Here is a 21,975-nt window from a genome sequence, read left to right as displayed (position 1 = left end):
CCAACGCTTTACAGACATTGGCAGGAATGAACCTTGATCTTATAGGTGGTGCTGTAACAGGGTTACACTACTATGCTAAAATGCTGGCCTACAAATTTTCCAGCCCATAGATAACAATCAGTTGCCATACCCTGCAGAACATTTTGCGCCACAACAGAGTTTATCTTACCTGCCAAAGCTGAAAGGAGAACATTAATTAGCATGTAGAGTGACAGGGATCCATAAAATGGAGATGATGCTTGCTTTTACAAAATGGCTGAGAAACTAGTGCAGCAATAAAGAATTTGTAATGCTTCAATTATATTGATTACCTCTTGAAAAGGCACTCTGTACTTGATAAGGATTTTGTTATCAACTCACCTATCAGCAGGGCAGGGGAAGTGGTGTTGTTACAAACCAAATGTTAGTAGGGTAGTTGTTTATGTTTGCATCAGTATTTTCTGTTGTTTTGGTAGATGAGCTTGACTTGCATTTTAAGATTCAAGTTTATTTATCAGGTGTACATCGAAACTTGCAGTGAAATCATTTCCATGAACAACCAACACACCCAAGGGTGCGCTGGGGACAACACGCAAATGTCACCATACATCCTGGTGCCAACATAAGCATGCCGAAAAATATACCAGCAACAAACGACAGCAAAAACAAACCCAGTCCCTCCTTCCCACCCACACACATACACAGTCCTCTAACCCCAGGATAGGCATCTAGCGCCAGCCTCCAGCAGACATGGACGCCGGGCTTCAACCCCCTCAGCGGATTCGCAAACTCGGCTCCAGCCAATGGACTGCAACTTCTGATTCATCCACAAGCTTCTGTCCACAGCTGACAGACTACTGAAAGACATCTCTAATGAAGTAGACATCTTGAACAGTCAAGGCTTATCCCACACTTCTCCGTCACCTAATGTTCTATGAGACTTCCACAGACTCAGCCCGACCTGCTGAGTTCATCCAACTTTTTTGTACGTCTTGATTTGACCACAGCAGCTGCAGTGCACTTTGTGTTCCAAAAATATACATCTGGTTCAAAATGTTGAAAGATAATTTACTTGCTACATGATAATCTTCTGTCTTGTCCAACAATCACCCCACTGTGTTATTACACTGGAAATTAGAGATTCCAGTAATGGATAGGTTGAATAACAGAGGAGTGAATTGCTCCTCTCAGATCCTAAGTGAATTCCAAGCTGGCATCAGCTCTTTCAATATGCACATTCACACAACAGAACACTACAGTGTAGCACGCCCTCTTCTGTGGAGCTAATCAGAAAATTATAACAAATCATTCAAATGTCACCAAAAGAATACTGTTGGTAACTTAAACACGAGATTCTGCAGATGCTGGAAATCCAGAGTAACACACACAATGCTGAAGAAACTTAGCAGGTCAGGTGGCATCTGTGGAGAGGAAAAAGTAGCTTCAAGGCAAGACAAAACATTTTAGGTGCTGATGAAGGGTCAGTACGAAACATTAGCTGCTTATTCCTCTCCAACAGATGCAGCCCGACCAGCTGAGTTCCTCCTGTACTTTGTGTGTGGTAACTTCATGGGATTCCTGTCTTTTGTTTGGTCTGTCCCAGACTGATAATACCACAGGAACTTCCCTCTAAATGTGGGGGAAGAAATTCTGCCCTAGTTGCTTGCACTGAATACACAATATGGCAATTGTTGCATGTGTTAACTTCTGTATTGCCTTCCATCTCGGAAGAGAAATAAAATACACTGCATTTTACCTCATACAACTGTGCAGACAAAGGAGGAAGTTGCAGTGCTGAGTTAGCCAGTTTGTTTGAGATGGTCTTCAAGGGAAGGTTGAACTGTGTCTTTCACACAGAACGTGGGTTCAGCAATACACCCAACTACTCCAGAAATGAGCTCCAATATTTAGGTACACATTGGAACATCCCCACTACTGTATAGGAAACAACCTCTCCACTTCTACTCTATCTAATTCTTTCAATATTCGAATGGATTCAATGAAATCCTCCCTTATTCTTCAAAATTGCAGTAAGTACAGGCCCAGAGCCATTAAACATTCCTCATATCCTTTCATTCTTGTGAACCTCCTCTGGTACCTCTCCAATGCTAGCACATCTTTTCTTAGCCAAGGAGCCCAAAACTGCCCACAATACTCCAAAGTGTGGTCTGACCAATGCCTTAAAAGACTCAGGGTGGTAAAAGTGTTCACCATCTGCCTAACTCATTTTTGCTTCACTTATTTACTACAGAAATGAAATGCCTTTGCATTAATCTGTTTGGAATTATCTAATCCACTGTTCCCCCAGTCCTACTTGCAGTGAATGTCTTTTACCCTGTGTTCAACCTATAACAGCTCCTGTTGAACAACATCAAGGTGCTAAAATAATCTAATGTTTCATATCTGTTCACAGTCACATTCCCAGCCCCTTTCAGTCATCTTCTCCAGCCCTACAACTGTCAAAATCAGTCAGGTTTATGATCACTAACCTGTATAGTGTGACACGGTAGCATAGTGGTTAGCACAGGTACAGTACAGGCGACCCAGGTTCAATTCCCACCACTGCCTGTAAGCATTTGTACGTTCTTCCCCATGATATGGATTTCCCCTGGGTGCACCAGTTTCCTCCCACAGCCCAAAGATGTACCGGTTGGTAGGTTAATTGGTCATTGTAAATTGACCCATGATTAGGCTAGATTTAAATCGGGGAATTGCTGGGCAGCACGGCTCGAGGAGCTCGAGCCTATTCTGAGCTGATTCCCGTTTAGTAAATATGAAAGTTCTTGTTTTACAGCAAAAATAGTGTACTGCAAATAAATTACTATAATTTGCAAAGTAAATAAGTAAAAAGTAGTTATGTAAAGTTCATGAACTGTTCAGAAATCTGATGGCAACGGAAGAAGTTGTTCCTGAATCATTGACTGTGGGCTTCAGGCTTCTGTATCTCCTCACTGACAACGGTAATGGGAAGAGGGTATGCCACTGAGACACACGCTCTGGATAACCACTCATTTCTGCACTACAAGTTCTAGACAGTTGAGAATTCTTGACTTCTCAAATCCTCACTCCAACCCTCAAACAGTGCTGAGTTCTGGAACTCCCTCTGCAAACCTCTCTTCCTCATGTAACATGGGTCTCAGTGTCTGCTTGTGTTTGATGACCCTGTTTACTGCAGGCGTTCCCACCCTGCGGTCCATGGACCACTCAGGTAATGGTAAGAGTCCAGGGCATAAAGATAGGGTTGGGGACTGGTTTTACTGGGGCAGTGCAATGATGTAGTGGTGAGTTCAGCTATCAACAAATAGGTTAATTCGCCGCTGTAAATTGCCCCTCGTGTAGTTGGGCAGTAGTGGAATTGAAGACGGGTGAGAACGCAAACAAAATGGGATTAGTGTAGATGGGCTCGTCACCCCATCCCGTAAAAACCCAGTGCTACAGAAGCACCAAGAGGAAAGTCCTCATCTTTAGGAGAAGAAGGAATCTTTGGCTAGATGGCCACACCTGGGGACAACATTAGAATCAGGTTTAATATCACTGGCATATGTCATGAAATTTGTTGTTTTGCGGCAGCACTACATAATGAATTACATAAGTATATATAAAAAATAAATTGAGTAATGCAAAGAGAGGGGGAAATAGTGATGTAGTGTACATGGGTCCAATGTCCATTCAAAAATCGGATGGCAGAGGGGAAGAAGCTGTTCCTGAAAAGTTAAGCTATAGTTGACAGCCTGTGTCCCAGTAGTGCTGATGGGCTCAATTCTAACTCTAAAATTCTAAATATTTTAAAAATTAAATATACTTAAAGAAATCTAATGAACAATGTCACTACAAATTCCATTATAAATTGTAAAACCAGTTTTGATTGGAAAATGATTTAATTGTTGGTTTAAGACATGCTGTTGATAATCAGTCGATTACAATGCCATTTCCAAGGGAATCTACAATCCCCCTCCTCACCACGTCAGCAGCATTTCTTCTCAAACTCTTTTGGATGTTTGGCCTTTGTCACATTCCTACAAATCCCTGAATTGTTTTCTCCGAGGGACTTGCAGCAGAGATATCCTGGAAGACTAGTGTTGATAGGATTCTCCTTCAGATCAGGGAAAGCAGCAAAATCCTTCTCTGTGGAAAATTCCAAAGGGTTTGGCTTCAGTGTTGGTCTTGTTGACGTTAAATGTTGATGCTGCTCCACCATACGAAGAGCTTTCAACAAACTCTCAACCCCCGACAAGCTGTCAGCATCAAACAAAAAGCCTGTTAGTTGTTCGCCGAATTTCCCGTTCTGCTCCCAGCAAATTCCCGGAGTGTTCCGGCCTTCTTCATGGATACAGTGGTCACCTTTGGAGGATTCTGCCTTGCTGCCATCGGTCTGGTCCTCAAGTAGACCGACGGTGTCACTACAGCCCGACCTGGCTTTCGACTTCCTGACCAGCCCTTTCCGGCACATCTTCCTTTGTGAACACCAAGGAACGGCCAGCTTGTTTCTCCGCTCCTTCTGTCCCGCCTGAGTTGTCCTGGGACTGGGAGTGTGGTGAACTTGGTTATTTTTACTTCTGCCACTGTTCCTCAGCTTTTGGTCCCTGAGGAAATGGTTTATACCTCTCGCCTTACTGGAACAAAATGGCATCCCAGGAGACCATGGAACAGAGCTGTCTGCAATGAAAGAAAGAAACCAAGCCATTTAACTACGTCTACTTCTGGTGTTGGGAGTTTGCTGTCTATAATCAATCCCACTTTTCTTACGTTATGTCAACCAAAAGTCTTTCAAACTATAAATCCCAGATAAAGAAAGGCAGAGCAGCACGCACTAAATGCTGGAGGAACTCAAAGTCAGGAAGCAAATATTTACTAATATCATGTGTCATGTCAAATGATTTGGGCATCATGCTCTTTCCGTGACCATGATTGTTCTTGGCAAATTTTTCTACAGAGGTGGTTTGCCATTGCCTTCTTCTGGGCAGTGTCTTTACGAGACAGGTGACCCCAGCCATTGTCAATATTCTTCAAGGACTGTCTGCCTGTGTCAGTGGTCACATAACCAGGACATGTGATATGCACCAGCTGCTCATACGACCATCCACCACCTGCTCCTGTGGCTTCACATGACTCTGATCGAGGAGCTAGGCAAGTACTACACCTTGCCCAAGGGTGACCTGCAGGCTAGTGGAGTGAAGGACTGCCTTATACGTCCTTTGGTAGAGATGTATCTACACTCCACCCCTCTCCATCTATGGAGGGGAATAAACAGTCTATATTTTGGACCACGACCCTTCATCAGGACTAATAAAATGCAGGTCTTTCTTAGCTCTATTATACATGATTGCAGAAAACAACAGCTTGGCAGATCCATTTAAACCAGGGGTTCCCAACCTTTTTTTATGTCATGAACCCCTACGATGAACTGAGTTGTCCGTGGAGCCCTGGTTTAAATAATGAATCATAAAGCACCAACATAACCAAGGACCTCTCCCACCCCTTCCAATCAGGCAGAAGATACAAAAGCCTGTGAACACATCTATCAGGCTCAAGGACAGATTATAAGACCCTTGAACAGACCCTTTATATAATAAAGTCCTGACCTCATAATCTACCACACCATGGTCCCTGTACCTCATTGTCTGCCTGAACTCTACTTTCTCTGTAACTGAAGCATCATATTCTGTTTTGTCTTCACACAACAATTCAGCACAGTACAGGCCCTTTGGCCCACAATGTTGTGCTGACCTTTTAACCTACTCTCCTACAATCAATCTCCTACATGGCCCTCCATGCTTCTTTCATCCATTTGTGCTCCCTCGATGTACGATGCTCTGTCTGGATGGCAAACACAGGGTTCCCACTGCATCTCGATACAGGTGTCGCCCCCTTTACAAAGGTAGAGCGTTCCCATGAAACCTTTCTTAAGCCAAAAGAGCGTAAAGCGAAAAACCATTAATTTATATGGGAAAATTTTTCGTAAAAGCAAAAATCCTCTTTGTAATGCGAAAACAGGTTACTAATGTAGGTCTTTTGTAAAAGTGAAGTGGCGTAAAGCGAACATTAAAGCGGAGGACACTGGTACATGCAACAATTAGTTGGTTACCAAGAGGTAGGAAAAAATCTTTGTATGCTTAAAGCAATTTAAGTCCATTCACACGGACACAGATCATGATTTATGTGCATGTGTATTACTGCATCCGAGTACATAGAGCAGTACAGGCCCTTCAGCCCATTGTGTTGTGCCAAGCTCTCAATCAGCTCTGAGATCGCGATAACTTCATTCAACTTCACCTGCCTCATCACTGAAATAGTCCCACAACCTATGGGCTCACTTTCAAAGGCTCTTCATTTCATCTTCTTGATATCTACTGCTTATTTATTTATCATTAGTTTTTCTCTTTTGTTTTTGCACCGTCTTTTGTTTTTTTGCCGTTGTTTGTTTGTCCGTCCAGTTGGGTGAGGTCTTTCATTGATTCTATTATTCTTGGATTATGCCCACAATAAAATGAATCTCAGGGTTGTATATGGTGATACAGTATATGTGTATTTTGATTTTACTTTGATCTTTCATCAATCTAACCAATCCCTCCTACGTAGCCCTCCGTTTTTCTTTCATCCATGTGCCTTTCCAAGAGTTCTAAAATATCCTTAATGTATGTGCCTCTATCACCACTCCTGCAGGGCATTTCACGCACCACCACTCTGTAAAAAAAAAGAACTACCCCTTATACTTTCCTCCAATCACCTTTAAATTATGCCGTCTCATATTAGCCATTTATGTCTTGGGTGAAAATCTCTGGCTATCCACTCAATCTATACTTCTTGTCCTTCTGTTCCATTACAAACCCTAGTGGCTTCTGTGGCCTCCGTCTGTCAGGGTCAATCATGGATGTTGCACCTCAGCTGTCCAGATAAGCAAACCAGGGCAGTACGATATGGAGAGCAAGCTGTGCCCATGTAGCAAGCTCCCCTTTCCACACATCTGATGAACCCAAAGCAATGGCAGAGACTGATACAGCTTGGAACCAGCAATATCGCAGGAGTGGCCAGTCACAATTAAACTCTATGTAGGGTTGCCTTAGGGGCTCCAGCTCTGGGTTTTCCCTTGAGTTTACTCCCGAAGCCTTCCCCATGAGTGGGTACAGCCACAAGGCAGCGGAGGTTTGAGACCAGAGTTTTCCTTCTCCTTAATGAGCTGCCAACCACGGCTGACAAGCTGCATTTGCCTGAAGTGACTGGTTTTAAGGCACCAATAACCTGTCTTTGCCCCTTCTGTCAGTAGAAACACTTCTGCTGGGCTTAGTAGCTAAGTCACAAGAAGGCCAGGAGTATGACTTGGTTGTCAGAGGCTATTTGGGGCACACGCCATTGGAAGCATTTAATAGGTAGTGGGAGCTTATCCCTGCTACCTCCCCCTGACTATAACAACCTTAGGGTCCCTAGTACCCTACTGATAGAATAGTGAGTATCAAATGAGTCAAGATGAATAACTTAAGGTGCAAATGAGGAGGAATTTCTTCCAAGGTTTGTATGTCTTTGGAAGTAGTTCTGAAGCGAGCTATGGAGAGTCACTGTACGTAGTCCAAGTTGAGAACTGTAGAACACTACAGCACAGTACAGGCCCTTCGGCCCACAGTGTCGTGCTGACCTTATAGCCTACTCTAGATAAATCTAACTCTTCCCTCCTACATAGCCCTCCATTTTCTATCATCCATGTGCCTAAGAGCTTCTTAATTGCCCCTTAATGCATCTGCCTCTACCACCGCCCCTGGCAGGGCATACAATGCCCCCACCACCCTCTGTGTAAAAAACTTACCTCAGACTTCTCAGCTATACTTTCTTCCAATCACCTTAAAGTTAGCCATTTCTGCCCTGGGAAAAGTCTCTGGCTGTCCACTCGATCTATGCCTCTTATCAACTTGTACACCTCCAATGTCGCCTTCACTGCAAGCTCGCTCAGCCCTTGGTGCCTGTGGTCATCGATGGGTTCAACCTCTTACCGTGCTTGGGGGTCAGTTGTTGGCTCTGTTGCTGGTGCCTGGCCATTTTGGACTCCTGCTGCTTCACCACAGGTCCCACTGTTTGCGCACTGTCACTTTCACTCTGTGGTACACTGTCGCCAGCCACATCACAGGCACTTTGATTCTCACTTTGAGCTGGTGAAAGATAAGAACTAATGCTTTATTTCCACAAGCACATGTTGATCAAACTCTCAGTATCAGAGAGCCAGAGGAGTCAGCAGGAGACTGGAATCTGGAGCAACAAACAATATGCTGCAGGAACTCTGCGGTTGAGCTGATTGGAGAAGGTGCACGTGATTCGTTTCCTCAGCTGGAATTGGTAGTTAGGTCCCTGGAGGGTGGCGAGGGAGGTAATTGGATATTATAGTCACGTGCACAGAGATACAGTGTCCATACAGATCAATTAATTAGTTCGTTATGTGTCGTGTCAAATGATGTAGCCAATCGTGGTCTTTCCATGACTATTATTGTCTTGGCAATTTTTCTACAGAAGTGGTTTGCTATTGTCTTCTGCTAGGCAGTGTCTTTACCAGATGGGTGACCTCAGCCAGTATCAATACTCTTCAGAGATTATCAGAGAGTCAGTGGTCACATAACCAGGACTTGTGATCTGCACCAGCTGCTCATATGACCATCCACCACCTGCTCCCATGGCTTCACGCGATCCTGATCGGGGAGGGGTCTAAGCAGGTGCTACACTTTGCCCAAGGGTGACCTGCAGGCTAGCGAAGGGAAGGAGCACCTTACCTCCTTTAGTAAAGACAGATCATTTCATTACAACAACATATTGATGTATTACAAAGGAAAAGAACAACAGAATGCAGAAAAAAGTGTTACAGAGAAAGAGAAAGAGCAATAACATGCAGGTCATGACAAGGTAGGTTGTGAAGTCAAGGATCCGTCTTATCCTACAAGAGATGCATTCAAGAATCTCATAACAGCGGGATAGAAGCTGTCCTTGAGCCTGGTGAGATGTGCTTTCAGGCTTTTGTATCTTCTGCCCGAAGGGAGGGGGGAAAAGAGAGACTGTCTAGGATGGAAGAGATCTGCACTATATTGTCTGCATTCTGAATTCTTGCACCACCTTGACCTGCTGATTTCATCCAACAGATAGTTTGTCACCTTCACACTATGTCACTATTTTATGTGTGTCTTTGATCTGTTACAGCTCACAGGTGCCACACTTGAGCTGGGCTGAAACCCCTCTGCACCACCGGGGTGAACTTCCCTTCTGGCTAATCTGATTGATTCCAATGCAATGTCCTTAAAACAGCAGCGGAGCAGGATCAAATAACGAGGGGGAAAGGCAAGTTGGTCTCGGTGAGACAATAGGTGCAGAAGTAGACCATTCGGCCCTTCAAGCCTGCACTGCCATTCTGAGATCATGGCTGATCATCTACTATCAATACCCGGTTCCTGCCTTGTCCCCATATCCCTTGATTCCCCTATCCATAAGATACCTATCTAGCTCCTTCTTGAAAGCATCCAGAGAATTGGCCACCACTGCCTTCCGAGGCAGTGCATTCCAGACCCCCACAACTCTCTGGGAGAAGAAGTTTTTCCTTAACTCCGTCCTAAATGACCTACCCCTTATTCTCAAACCATGCCCTCTGGTACTGGACTCTCCCAGCATCTGGAACATATTTCCTGCCTCTATCTTGTCCAATCCCTTAATAATCTTATATGTTGCAATCAGAGCCCCTCTCAATCTCCTTAATTCCAGCGTGTACAAGCCCAGTCTCTCTAACCTCTCTGCATAAGACAGTCTGGACATCCCAGGAATTAACCTTGTGAATCTACGCTGCACTTCCTCTACAGCCAGGATGTCCTTCCTTAACCCTGGAGACCAAAACTGTACACAATACTCCAGGTGTGGTCTCACCAGGGCCCTGTACAAATGCAAAACGATTTCCTTGCTCTTGTACTCAATTCCCTTTGTAATAAAGGCCAACATTTCATTAGCCTTCTTCACTGCCTGCTGCACTTGCTCATTCACCTTCAGTGACTGATGAACAAGGACTCCTAGATCTCTTTGTATTTCTCCCTTACCCAACTCTACACTGTTCAGATAATAATCTGCCTTCCTGTTCTTACTCCCAAAGTGGATAACCTCACACTTATTCACATTAAATGTCATCTGCCAAGTATCTGCCCACTCACTCAGCCTATCCAAGTCACCCTGAATTCTCCTAACATCCTCATCACATGTCACACTGCCACCCAGCTTAGTATCATCAGCAAACTTGCTGATGATTCTCAATGCCTTCATCTAAATCACTGATGTAAATCATAAACAGCTGTGGTCCCAATACCAAGCCCTGTGGCACCCCTCTAGTCACAACCTGCCATTCCGAGAAACACCCATTCACCGTTACCCTTTGCTTTCTATCTGCCAACCAGTATTCTATCCATGTCAATATCTTCCCCCCAATGCCATGAGCTCTGATTTTACCCACCAATCTCTTATGTGAGACCTTATCAAATGCCTTCTGAAAATCGAGGTACACTACATCCACTGGATCTCCCTGGTCTAACTTCCTGGTTACATCCTCGAAAAACTCCAATAGATTAGTCAAGCATGATTTGCCCTTGGTAAATCCATGCTGGCTTGGCCCAATCCTATCACTGCTATCTAGATATGCCACTATTTCATCTTTAATAATGGACTCTAGCATCTTCCCCACTACTGATGTTAGGCTGACAGGACGATAGTTCTCTGTTTTCTCCCTCCCTTCTTTCTTAAAAAGTGGGATAACATTAGCCATTCTCCAATCCTCAGGAACTGATCCTGAATCTAAGGAACATTGGAAAATGATTACCAATGCATTCGCAATTTCCAGGGCCACCTCCTTTAGTACCCTAGGATGCAGACCATCTGGACCTGGGGATTTGTCAGCCTTCAGTCCCATCAGTCTACTCATCACCGTTTCATTCCTAATGTCAATCTGTTTCATTTCCTCTGTTACCCTATGTCCTTAGCCCATCCATACATCTGGGAGATTGCTTGTGTCTTCCCTAGTGAAGACAGATCTAAAGTACTTATTAAATTCTTCTGCCATTTCTCTGTTTCCCATAACAATTTCACTCAATTCATTCTTCAAGGGCCCAACATTGTTCTTAACTATCTTCTTTCTCTTCACATACCTAAAAAAGCCTTTGCTATCCTCCTTTATATTCCTGGCTAGCTTGCATTCGTACCTCATTTTTTCTCCCCGTATTGCCTTTTTAGTTAAGTTCTGTTGTTCCTTAAAAACTTCCCAATCATCTATCTTCCCACTCACCTTAGCTCTGTCATATTTCCTTTTTTTTAAATGCTATGCAATCTCTGACTTCCTTTGTCAACCACTGCGGCCCCTTTCCCCCCTTTGAATCCTTCCTTCTTCGGGGGATGAACTGATTTTGCACCTTGTGCATTATTCCCAAGAATACCTGCCATTGCTGTTCCACTGTCTTTTCTGCTAGGATATCCGTCCAGTTAACTTTGGCCAGCTCCTCCCTCATGGCTCCATAGTTTCCCCCATTCAACTGCAACACTGACACCTCCGATCTGCCCTTATCCTTCTCAAATTGCAGATAAAAACTTATCATATTATGGTCACTACCTCCTAATGGCTCCTTTACTTCAAGATCACTTATCAAATCCTGTTCATTACACAAGACTAAATCCAGAATAGTCTTGTCCCTGGTCGGCTCTCGTACAAGCTGTTCCAAGAATGCATCCTGTAGGCACTCTACAAACTCCCTATCCTGTGGTCCAGCACCAACCTGATTCTCCCAGTTCACCTGCATGTTGAAATCCCCCATAACTACTGCGACATTACCTTTGCCACATGCCAATGTTAACTCCCTATTCAACTTGCACCCAATATCCATGCTACTGTTGGTGGCCTGTAGACAACACCCATTAGGGTCTTTTTGCCCTTACTATTCCTCAGTTCTATCCACACAGACTCTACTTCTCCTGATCCTATGTCCCCCCTTGCAAAGGACTGAATCTCATTCCTCACCAACCGGGCCACCCCACCCCCTCTGCCCACATTTCTGTCCCTACGATAGCATGTATACCCTTGTACATTCATTTCCCAGGTCTGATCTCCCAGCAGCCATGTCTCCGTTATCCCAACAACATATTAGTTACCCATTCGCACCTGAGCTTCAAGCTCATCTGCCTTATTTCTGACACTTCGTGCATTCAGATATAGAATTTTTAGCCCATTTCTCCTCTCTCTGTTTAAATCGCTGCCTATTGTGCTTAACCCAGCTCCCCGAACTCCCATCGGGCTATATGCCCCTTGAATTTTGTTGTCCTTCCTAAATTTACTTATTCTTTCTGCACATTTAACTCCATGTTCCGTCAGACCATCCCTCTGTACACGTGTCCTCCTTATCACTTGTTCCGCCTCATCTTTCTCTACTACACACTTAATATTCCAGAACCGTGTAGTCCCCACCTGTCCTTTATTCTTCATCTCGCTATCCTCTCTCGCATTCTGGATCCCTGTCCCCTGCAAATTTAGTTTAAACCCCCCCCCCCCCCACTCCGAGAAGCACTAGCAAACTTTCCTGCAAGAATGTTAGTACCGCTCCAGTTCGGGTGTAAACCGTCCCGTCGGAACAGATCCCACCTTCCCTGGAACAAAGCCCAATTATCTAAAAACCTGAAGCCCTCCCTCCTGCACCATCCTCTCAGCCACGTATTAATCTGTATAATCCTCCTGTTCCTTGCCTCACTCGCACGTGGCACAGGTAGCAATCCTGAGATTGTTACCCTGGAGGTCCTGCACTTCAGCTTTGCACCTAACTCCCTGAACTCACTACACAGGACCCCCTCACTCATCCGACCCACGTCATTGGTCCCTACATGGACCACAACATCTGGGTTCTTGCCCTTCCTCTCGAGAATAACCTGCACCCGATCTGAAATGTCCCAGAACCCGGCACCAGGGAGGCAACATACCATCCGAGACTCCCGATCTTCCCCACAAAATCTCCTATCCGCCCCCCTGTCTACAGAATCCCATATCACTACCACTCTCTTCTCTTCCCTCTTCCCCTTCCTAGTCGAGGGTCCAACCTCAGTGCCAGAGACAGGACCACTGCAACTTGTTCCTGGTAGGTCATCCCCACCAACAGTATCCAAAACGGTATACTTACTGTTGATGGGAAATGCCACAGGGGTGCTCTGCTCTCTCTGTCTGCTCCCCCCGCCTCTCTTGACTGTCACCCATTTGCCTACCTCCTGTCTTTTCGGTGTGACTACCTCCCAATAACTCTTATCTATCTCTGCCTCTGCCTCCCGAATGATCCGCAGTTCATCCAGCTCCTGCTCCAACTCCCTAACTCGGTCTGATAGGAGCTGCAGCTGGATGCACCTTTTGCAGGTGTGGTCATCAGGGACAACGGTGAGACTTACAACCAGATGTCAATACTTAACACACTCACTTTCTGCCTTTAACTTTAAAAAGTCCTGATTTTCGATCACATCACCACAGGCAGCAGCTGAAATATGCTGGCTCCAGACTGGAATTCAAATTGGTATTTAAATGGAGGTGGATAAGATAAAAGAATTTACAGGGCTGTTGTCAGGAGAGTGGGAGACTGTGACGAGCTAGAATGCTCATACAGAGAGCTAGTAACGTACTTAATGTTCAGGAACAGTTACTCCCCCTCAATCAGCAGGCTCTTGAACCAAAAGGGATAGCTTCACTCAATCTCACTTGCCCCATCATTGAAATATTCCCACAACCAATGGACTCACTTTCAAGAACTCTTCATCTCACATTCTCAATATTTATTACTTATTTAGTATTGTTATTTCTTTCTTTTTGTATTTGCACAGTTCACTGTTTTTTACACTCCAGCTAAATGCCTGATTTGGTGCGGTCTTTCATTGATTCTCTAATGGTTATTATTCTATTATGGATTTATTCAGTATGCCCACAAGAAAACGCAGCTCAGGGTTGTATATCACCAACAAGACAAAATCTGCAGATGCTGGAAATCCGAGCAACGCACACAAATTGCTGGAGGAACTCAGCAGCATCTGTGGAAAGGATGGAAGGGTCTCGGCCCAAGACGTCGACTGTATTTTTTTCCCCATCGACACTGCTTGGCCTGTCGTGTTCCTCCAGCATTTTGTGTGTGTTGTCAGGGTTGTATAAGGTGACATTTAGGTACTTTGATAATAAATTTACTTTGAACTTTGAAAAAGCCTCCTTTAATGATGTGACCATTTTGTAATTTTTCCTCAAAGTTACAAGGCTCAGAGACAGTTTCTCTCCCACTGATACAAGATTCTTGAACAGGTCTCTTATACAACAAAGATGGACTCTGGACCTCACAATCTGTCACGTTATGCCTTTGCACCTTATTGTCTGCCTGAACTGCCCTTTCTCTATCACTGTAACCCTTTATTCTGCATTTTGTTTTTCTCGTTCTACTTCTCAGTGTAATTACGTACGGAATGATCTGTTTGGATGGCAACAAATGCAAGCTTCAGTACAGTACTTTCAAAAATAATGAAATGAAAAGTTTGAGTTTCAAAAATTTACTATAAAGAGCAGTAAACAGTAAAAAGAAAGACCAGCGAGAACAGTGAGAGAAGAGCTGAATGATTAATATAGCCCCGGTACCTGCTGGATGCCAGTTCTGTGGATTCTGTGCTCGTAAGTAACTATCTGACACGATGACAGTGCAGTGGTTGCTACACCCACTCGATGAGTTTCTCCTCTCTGACGATTCATCTGGATGACAGCTGTAAGGAAAATCACATCAATTTCCTACAGCGTCAGAATCAGAAAATTAAACATTATTTTTTAGCATGCATGGAAATACCTTGAAGGAGCAAGCTTTAACTGCAGATTGCACTTCTCTCTCGGGTCCTTGACCTTTGGGAAGGGAAACGTCGCCATCGAATACACAGCCTGCAAGACATGGAATGATGCTTCATCATGTGTACCCAGAGCGCAATTCTAGTTCACTGGTGATGGACAGCAGAGGATACAAGGACAGGTGGCACGGAGGCTTCAGACACTGGAATGTGGAGTCGGAGGAACTCAGCTGGTCGAGAGGTTTCTGTGGAAGTGACGGGACAGGTTGATGTTTCATGGTGATCCCTGCATCAGGGCCTGTGTCGTTTTCTGTACCAGCATCTGGGGATCTATCCTGGGCTCAAAACATGGACGGAATCACAAAGAAGGCATGCCAGTCCCCGTGCTTCATTAGGATTTTGAGGAGATTCAGTATATTACCAAATTTCACGGAAATTTCTAATAAGGTCTCATCACCACCTGGTACAGAGTCTCCAATGCACAGGATCATCGAGGCTACGGAGAGTTGTAGACTCAGCCAGCGCCATCTTGGGCACAACCCTCCCCCCATCAAGAACATCTTCAAAGAGACAGGATAGCACCATCCATCAATAAGGACCCTCATCAGCCAGAAGATGCCCTCGTCTCATCGCTACCATCAGGGAAGAGGGGCAGGAGCCTGAAGACACACACTCAATGATTCAGAAACAACTTCGTCCTCTCTGCCATTAGATTTGTGAACCATCTACGAACCCATGAACCTACTGCCCATTATGCCACTGGCATTTAGGGCAGCAATGAAGTTCCTCCATCTCCAGAGGTTTTCAGGGTTTCCTTCATCAGGTCAGTAGCTCAGTTTTCACTACTGTCAACCATGCAAGTCCCAGGTGGAGACTCAGGAATACCATCACACTCAGATGTAGAAGGATTCTTCATTGCTGTTTCTGTAACAATTTTGTTTGACCAGTCAGTGCTGTTAGCCCAGAGCTGAGCCCCTGTACCTGGAGGACTGGTAGACCACTGTTAGTCTGGCCTTTACCCTTTAACCCATGGGTGACCCTACCAAGAGTCAAAGCATGAAGCCTTGACTCCAACCAACATAGCTCTCCGGGTCATTGAGGCACACAGACATCCAAACCCAACAGCAAGGTTGTGGTCCTCTTGGAGGATGAATCCATGAACACTACTTTGAGATTCCCCTTTTTGCACTATTTATTTATTTTGGTTACATATAGATGTTCATGCATCTGCACTGCAGTGCTGTGGCAAAACAACAAATTTCATGTCATATGTTAGTGAAAGCGAACCCGGTTTTGATGCACACTTGCACAGTGTGTAAGCCAGCAGTCAGAGAGATCAGCCAAGAAGGTGGAGCTGTAGGCACCCAATTTACTCAGACCAGTTGGCATAAGTTGGCATTGTGCTGGGGGCAGCCCACAAGTGTTGCCACGCTTCTGGCATCAACACAGCATGGCCACAACTTACTAACCCCAACCCATACACCTTTGGAATGTGGGAGGAAACCAGAGCACCTGGAGGAAACCCGTGTGGCCACACTTAAAACTAATGGCCTGAAAAGAGAAGCCAATAGCATACGGTTCAGTCGATGAACATTAATTGAGCTTCAGTGTCTGTGGGCTACACACAACCAGCAACTTCAAAACCTGCTAATGAAATGACTTCAGGGACTGTTTACAGTATATCTGATTAACATCCACATCGATGGCTCGCTATCTTGGATAGTTCTCTACTCGCTATCCAAAATGCTGACAGCAGGTGCATGGCCCAATAGATTTGTCTGTGCAGAATATTTTACCAACATTCCTCAGTTTTTTTTAAACAGCGTTCAGCAGCAGTACTTTTCCACCTCTCAGCTATTCTATCTGATGTTTTTCTTTGCAAAGATACAAGCCTACATATTGATGGGATTGCAAAGCAAGCACAGCAGCGGCTGTATTTCATTAGGAGCTTAAGGAGATTTGGTATGTCACCAAAGACACTCGCAAATTTCTATGGCTGTACCGTGAAGATTATTCTGACCGGTTGCATCAGCGTTTGGTATAGAGGACCCAATGCACAAGATCGGGAAAAAGCTAAAGAGGGTCGTAAACTCAGCCAGTTCCATCATTGGCACAAGCCTCCCCACCGAGGACATCTTCAAGAGACAATGCCTCAAGAATACAAATATCAATATAAATATATTAAATAAATAGTGCAAAAACAATGAGTGTCGAAGTTACATGAAAAACAAACCAAAAGCGCTCAGAGACCGATACGGGAGTTGACTCTGTATGACGCACTTCCAAATAACTAAGTTCGAATATCAAAAAACATATTTCCATCCTTTATTATGAAGCCAGCAAAGACGAACAATCGTGTGGTAATAAATAACTAACAAAACTAAAACTAGTGATATAATGATACTAAAGGGTATAATAATGTTCCCATTAGCATACTTTAAGCGGTTAGTGGTAATAAGTGGTAGCGTAATAACCAATCTGGTGGTCAACAAGAAATTATCACCCCTGGCTCTAACTGGACCAAGCTGAGCTTAGACAAAGTGTGAACGTGTAACTGTACTGATTCGCTTCGATCACACCCCATCCCCAAACAATGTGACAGATTACCCATAATGATACACACAACACAATACAGGCAGAAAGAGATACATGGCTCCTGCAGTGAGGTTAGTCTTCATTGGCTTCAGGGGCCAATGAAATAGTCAGATTCAAGTTGCTTGACACCTGCAGCAAAAAAAATCGGAGAACGTAAACTATAAAACATCGAACAGTTCAGCTTAGTACAACGTCGGTCCACAACGTTTATCTGACTTTTTATATAACTCCAAGATCAATTTAACCCATCCCTCCCATTTTGGAAGGATGCTGAATGCCAGGGGTATTTGGTTCAACTTCCTGCTGTTGAAGCTGGGTCATGGCCAGGCACTGGTCTGACCCTCAGCGCACTGCCTCACTCACAGTACCGCCTGGGTGCACGCACCGGCTGCGGGAGACCGTGCTGCCACAAACCTGCTGAAATCCATCTTGATCTGTCACACGCTCGGTGCTCGTCGTCTGCCGTGGGTCCGCACCTGCAGATACATTGCAAAGATGTGTCAGCAACAAATCTGACTTCTGCCAAAGCTCCGGTTCAGCAGCGTCAGAGAGAAAACAATGGGTACATTCGAGTCATTCAGGCCCCTCCGCTCAGCTCATCCATGCCAACCACGGTACCCGTCTAAACTAAAGATTAAAGATCAGCTTTATATGCCACTTATACTTCGAAACGTGAAAACATACAGTGAAACACAATCTGAGGGGCAGCCCACAAGCATCACCAGTGCCAACGTAGCATGCCCGCAACTCACTACCCCCAAGCCGTACTGAATGCCTTTGGGACATGAGGGGAAACCGGAGACCCAAGCTGACAGATGGGCCACATCGGATCGTCTGCAAGATCATGGCAAGTGCACACGCAGCAGATTTCTAGCGTTGTGAATCGATCGGGCTCCTGCGCACGGAGGGCTCTCTCTTTTTGCGCAGGCTTTCAAGTGTGCCGGTTTTCATCTTGGCAGATCCGCTTCAACGCTCCCGCACGGTAAGTTGTCGAGCATGCACCACTACTAACGCCACTCAGTTAAATAAAAACAACGTTTGAGCGCACTACGCCGCTGTCGTTCTTGCTCTGCGCATACGGAACAGTGGAGCAGAGCAAAATGGAAGAGTAGATGGGTGTGTGAAGTGGGTTGCTGAGTTGCGGGCATGCAATGTTGACGCCGGAAACGTGGCAACGGTCGTGGACTACCTCAGGAATTGAATGCAGGTCATGCGAGAGAGTAGTAATGCGTGATGGTGTAGCAGTCAGCGTGACACTTCACAATGGCAGCGCACGGGGTTCAATTCACGAAGCTTTCTGTAAGGAATGTGTACGTTCTCCCTGTGACAGCGTGGTTTTTCTCCGAGTGCTCTGATTTCCTCCCAGGTACGGGTTAAGGTTAGTGAATTGTAGGCATGTTACGTTGGCACTGCTCCCAGCACATCCTCAGACTGTGGTGGTCGGTGACGCAAACAACGCCCTTCACCGTATGTTTCGATGTACATGTGACTTATCACCGTCAGTCTTCAGGATAAACCGATTCCACCTTATGGAGCACGTAACCTCAGCCCTCAGGACTGACCCTGATCGATCCCTGCCATTTTAATGCACCGGCGCACTCTGACCTCTGACGGTGACCTCCTGAACTGTTACAATGAGGTCAAACAGAAGCTCAACGGGGAGCACCTCACCTTCTGTCTGGGCAAGCTGAAGACTTCCACTGTCACTAGCACATCCTACAGCTTCCAGAATCCGGCCATTTTCTTCCAACTGCGAGTTATCTGTCTGTGACACTGTCTCTGTGCGCAAGGGGTTCTCCTGCCTGTGATCCCTGGGTAGGGGGGAGGGGTGGTCTGCAGAGGAACAAGGTCCCTAACTGCCTGGGAGATGGAGCATGGATGTTCATGCCAGGGTCACTCTCCATTCATCCACCCATGTTACAGAGTCATAGAAAAGTACAGCACAGAGGACCTTTGGCCCATCTAGTCCATGCTGAAACCATTCAAACTGCCCTCTCTCATTGACCTGCACGGGGACCTTAGCCCTGCATACCTTTACCATCCACATACCTATCCCAAAGGGGTGGGCAACAGGGGGGTGGGGGGAAGACAGGAACAAGGGAGGTCTGAGGGGAAGGGAGACAGAGTGAGGGAGAGGGACAGACAGAGAGAAAGGGGAAGGGGACAGAGAGAGGGAGGAGGGGAGGGACAGAGAGAAGAAGGTGAAGGGACAGAGAGGGGGAGAGGGAGATGGACGGAGAAAGAGAGAGAGGAGGAGGGGGACGGAGAGAGAGGAGGGGGGGACAGGGAGAGAGAGGAGGGGGGACAGGGAGAGAGATGGGGGGACAGGGAGAGAGAGAGGAGAGGGGGACAGGGAGAGAGAGAGGAGAGGGGGACAGGGAGAGAGAGGAGGAGGGGGGACAGGGAGAGAGAGAGGAGGAGGGGGACAGAGAGAGAGGAGGAGGAGAGGGGGACAGGGAGAGAGAGAAGGAGAGGGGGAATGGAGAGAGAGGAGGGGGGAACAGGGAGAGAGAGAGAGAGGGGGGGACAGGGAGAGAGAGAGGGGACAGGGAGAGAGAGAGGAGGGGGACAGAGAGAGAAAGGAGAGGGGGACAGAGAGAGAGGAGAGGGGACAGGGAGAGAGAGGAGAGGTGACAGGGAGAGAGAGGAGAGGGGGACAGAGAGAGAGAAGGAGAAGGGGACAGGGAGAGAGAAGGAGAAGGGGACAGGGAGAGAGAGAGAAGAAGAGGGGACAGGGAGAGAGAGAGGAGAGGGGGACAGAGAGAGAGAGAGAGAAGGAGAGGGGAGCAGGGAGAGAGAAAGAGAGGAGAGGGAGACAGACAGAGAGAAAGAGAGGAGAGGGAGACGGACAGAGAGAGAGAGAGGAGAGGGAGACGGACAGAGAGAGAGAGAGAGGAGAGGGGACAGGGAGAGAGAGGAGAGGTGACAGGGAGAGAGAAGGAGAAGGGGACGGAGAGAGAGAGAAGAAGAGAGGACAGGGAGAGAGAGAGGAGAGGGGGACAGAGAGAGAGAGGAGAGAGGGGGACAGAGAGAGAAGAGGGGGACAGAGAGAGAGGGGGAGCAGGGAGAGAGAGAGAAGAAGAGGGGGACAGGGAGAGAGAGAAGGAGAGGGGACAGGGGAGAGAGGAGGAGGAGAGAGGAACAGGGAGAGAGGAGAGAGAGAGAGAAGAGGGGGACAGGGAGAGAGAGAGGAGGAACAGGGAGAGAGAGGAGGAGAGGGGAGCGGGGAGAGAGAAGGAGAGGGGGACCGGGAGAGAGAGGAGAGGGGAGCAGGGAGGAGGAGAGGGACGGGGAGACAAGGAGAGGGAGACGGCGAGGGAAACGAATAGAGAGGCAGACGGACGGGTGGGGGGGGGGAGACGGCGAGGAGAGACACCCCACCCCTACCCGGCTCACGAAGCGACCCCCTCTCTACCTTGTTCCAGGCTGCAGCGCAGACGGGGCGCAGACCGCGAGATGCAAGTCCGCTTGTACAGGACATCGCTGAGGACGTCGCCCAGGCTCCGGTTCCTCGCCCGAGCGCTGCCTCCGGCCGACAACTGGTCCACCGCCGGGCTCCGGACGCGGCTCATGCAGGGGAGCTGCGGGCAGCGACCAGCCCGGGACGTGTCAGCGGCGCAGCGCCCGGCTCTCCTACTCCTGGAAATCTCAGCGATCCCTCCTCTTTCTGTTGTGCTCTGCGGGCGATCCGCGCTTTCCCGCGGCCACACGTTACGCCGGAGCTGAGAGCGTCGGTGGCCGCCGAACCGGCAAAGTGCTCCGCGCCGACTGCGCATCGAACCCGGCTCCGACGCCCGAGAATCGTGTCCAGGACACCCCCGCCCCAGAGGAAGGAATTGGGTGGGTGGGGGGCTGTAACACAAAGGCTCAGCGGGTCGGGCAGCGGCTGCGGGAAGAGGAGAGGTCAAAACAAATAGCGCCTCACGTCAGGACTACGAGTTGAAGAGCCCGCAGTCCCCGGAGATTCGGCAGAAGGCCGGGAACTGTGGGCGGTTGGTCAGAGATCGGAGAGCCCACAATACCGGCTGGGTGTAGGACAACGGCTCAGAAAACCACGCGGAGAGCCAGGGTCAGAGATGAAGCTTTCTCCAGAAAGTAGGCACCTATAGTATGTACCCTTTAATCCGCTGGCCCTTAATCTTGTAGACGGTGCACACTACCGCCAGTTTCCGAAAATCATCCGTGACATCATCCAAATAAGATAAAGGCGTTCAGAGAGTCACATGCATGTCTCGGGAGTAAAAGACCTGACGTGAATGTTCACCCCAAAACTGAACTGATTCCATAACTTGTAGACTCATTGCTAAACACTACCATTCATAGCATCGATATCTATTTATCTAGCGCTTTCTCTTTCCCTTTTTCTTTCTTTCTTTCTCTTTTTTCTTTCCCTTTCTCTTTCTTTCTTTCTTTCTCTTTTTTCTTTCTCTTTCTCTTTTTCTCTCTTTCTCTTTCTTTTTCTCTTTCTCTTTTCCTTTCTCTTTTCTCTTTTTCTTTCTCTTTTCCTTTCTTTCACTTTCTCTTCCTTTCTCTGTTTCTTTTTCTATCTTTCTCTCTATCTCCATCACT

General features: G+C 46.7%; 1 protein-coding gene across 1 annotated transcript; it reads right to left on the bottom strand.

Annotated features, from left to right (window-relative positions):
- Positions 1 to 3,854: 3,854 nt before the first annotated feature.
- LOC140717357 (uncharacterized) lies at positions 3,855 to 21,594 on the bottom strand. Its single transcript, XM_073030864.1, has 6 exons — positions 20,822 to 21,594; positions 17,821 to 17,882; positions 14,817 to 14,905; positions 14,615 to 14,736; positions 7,962 to 8,117; positions 3,855 to 4,635 (listed from the first exon to the last, which is right to left on the bottom strand). The coding sequence occupies exons 1-6, from the start codon at positions 21,180 to 21,182 to the stop codon at positions 3,944 to 3,946; spliced, it is 1,482 nt and encodes a 493-aa protein (XP_072886965.1). The 5' UTR covers positions 21,183 to 21,594; the 3' UTR covers positions 3,855 to 3,943.
- Between the last annotated feature and the right edge of the window lie 381 nt (positions 21,595 to 21,975).

Source organism: Hemitrygon akajei, chromosome 27 (genome assembly GCF_048418815.1).
Source record: "Hemitrygon akajei chromosome 27, sHemAka1.3, whole genome shotgun sequence".
Taxonomy (NCBI): Eukaryota; Metazoa; Chordata; class Chondrichthyes; order Myliobatiformes; family Dasyatidae; genus Hemitrygon; species Hemitrygon akajei.
Note: the sequence above shows the minus strand (reverse complement) of the source record. Positions and strands in the feature narration are given on the sequence as shown.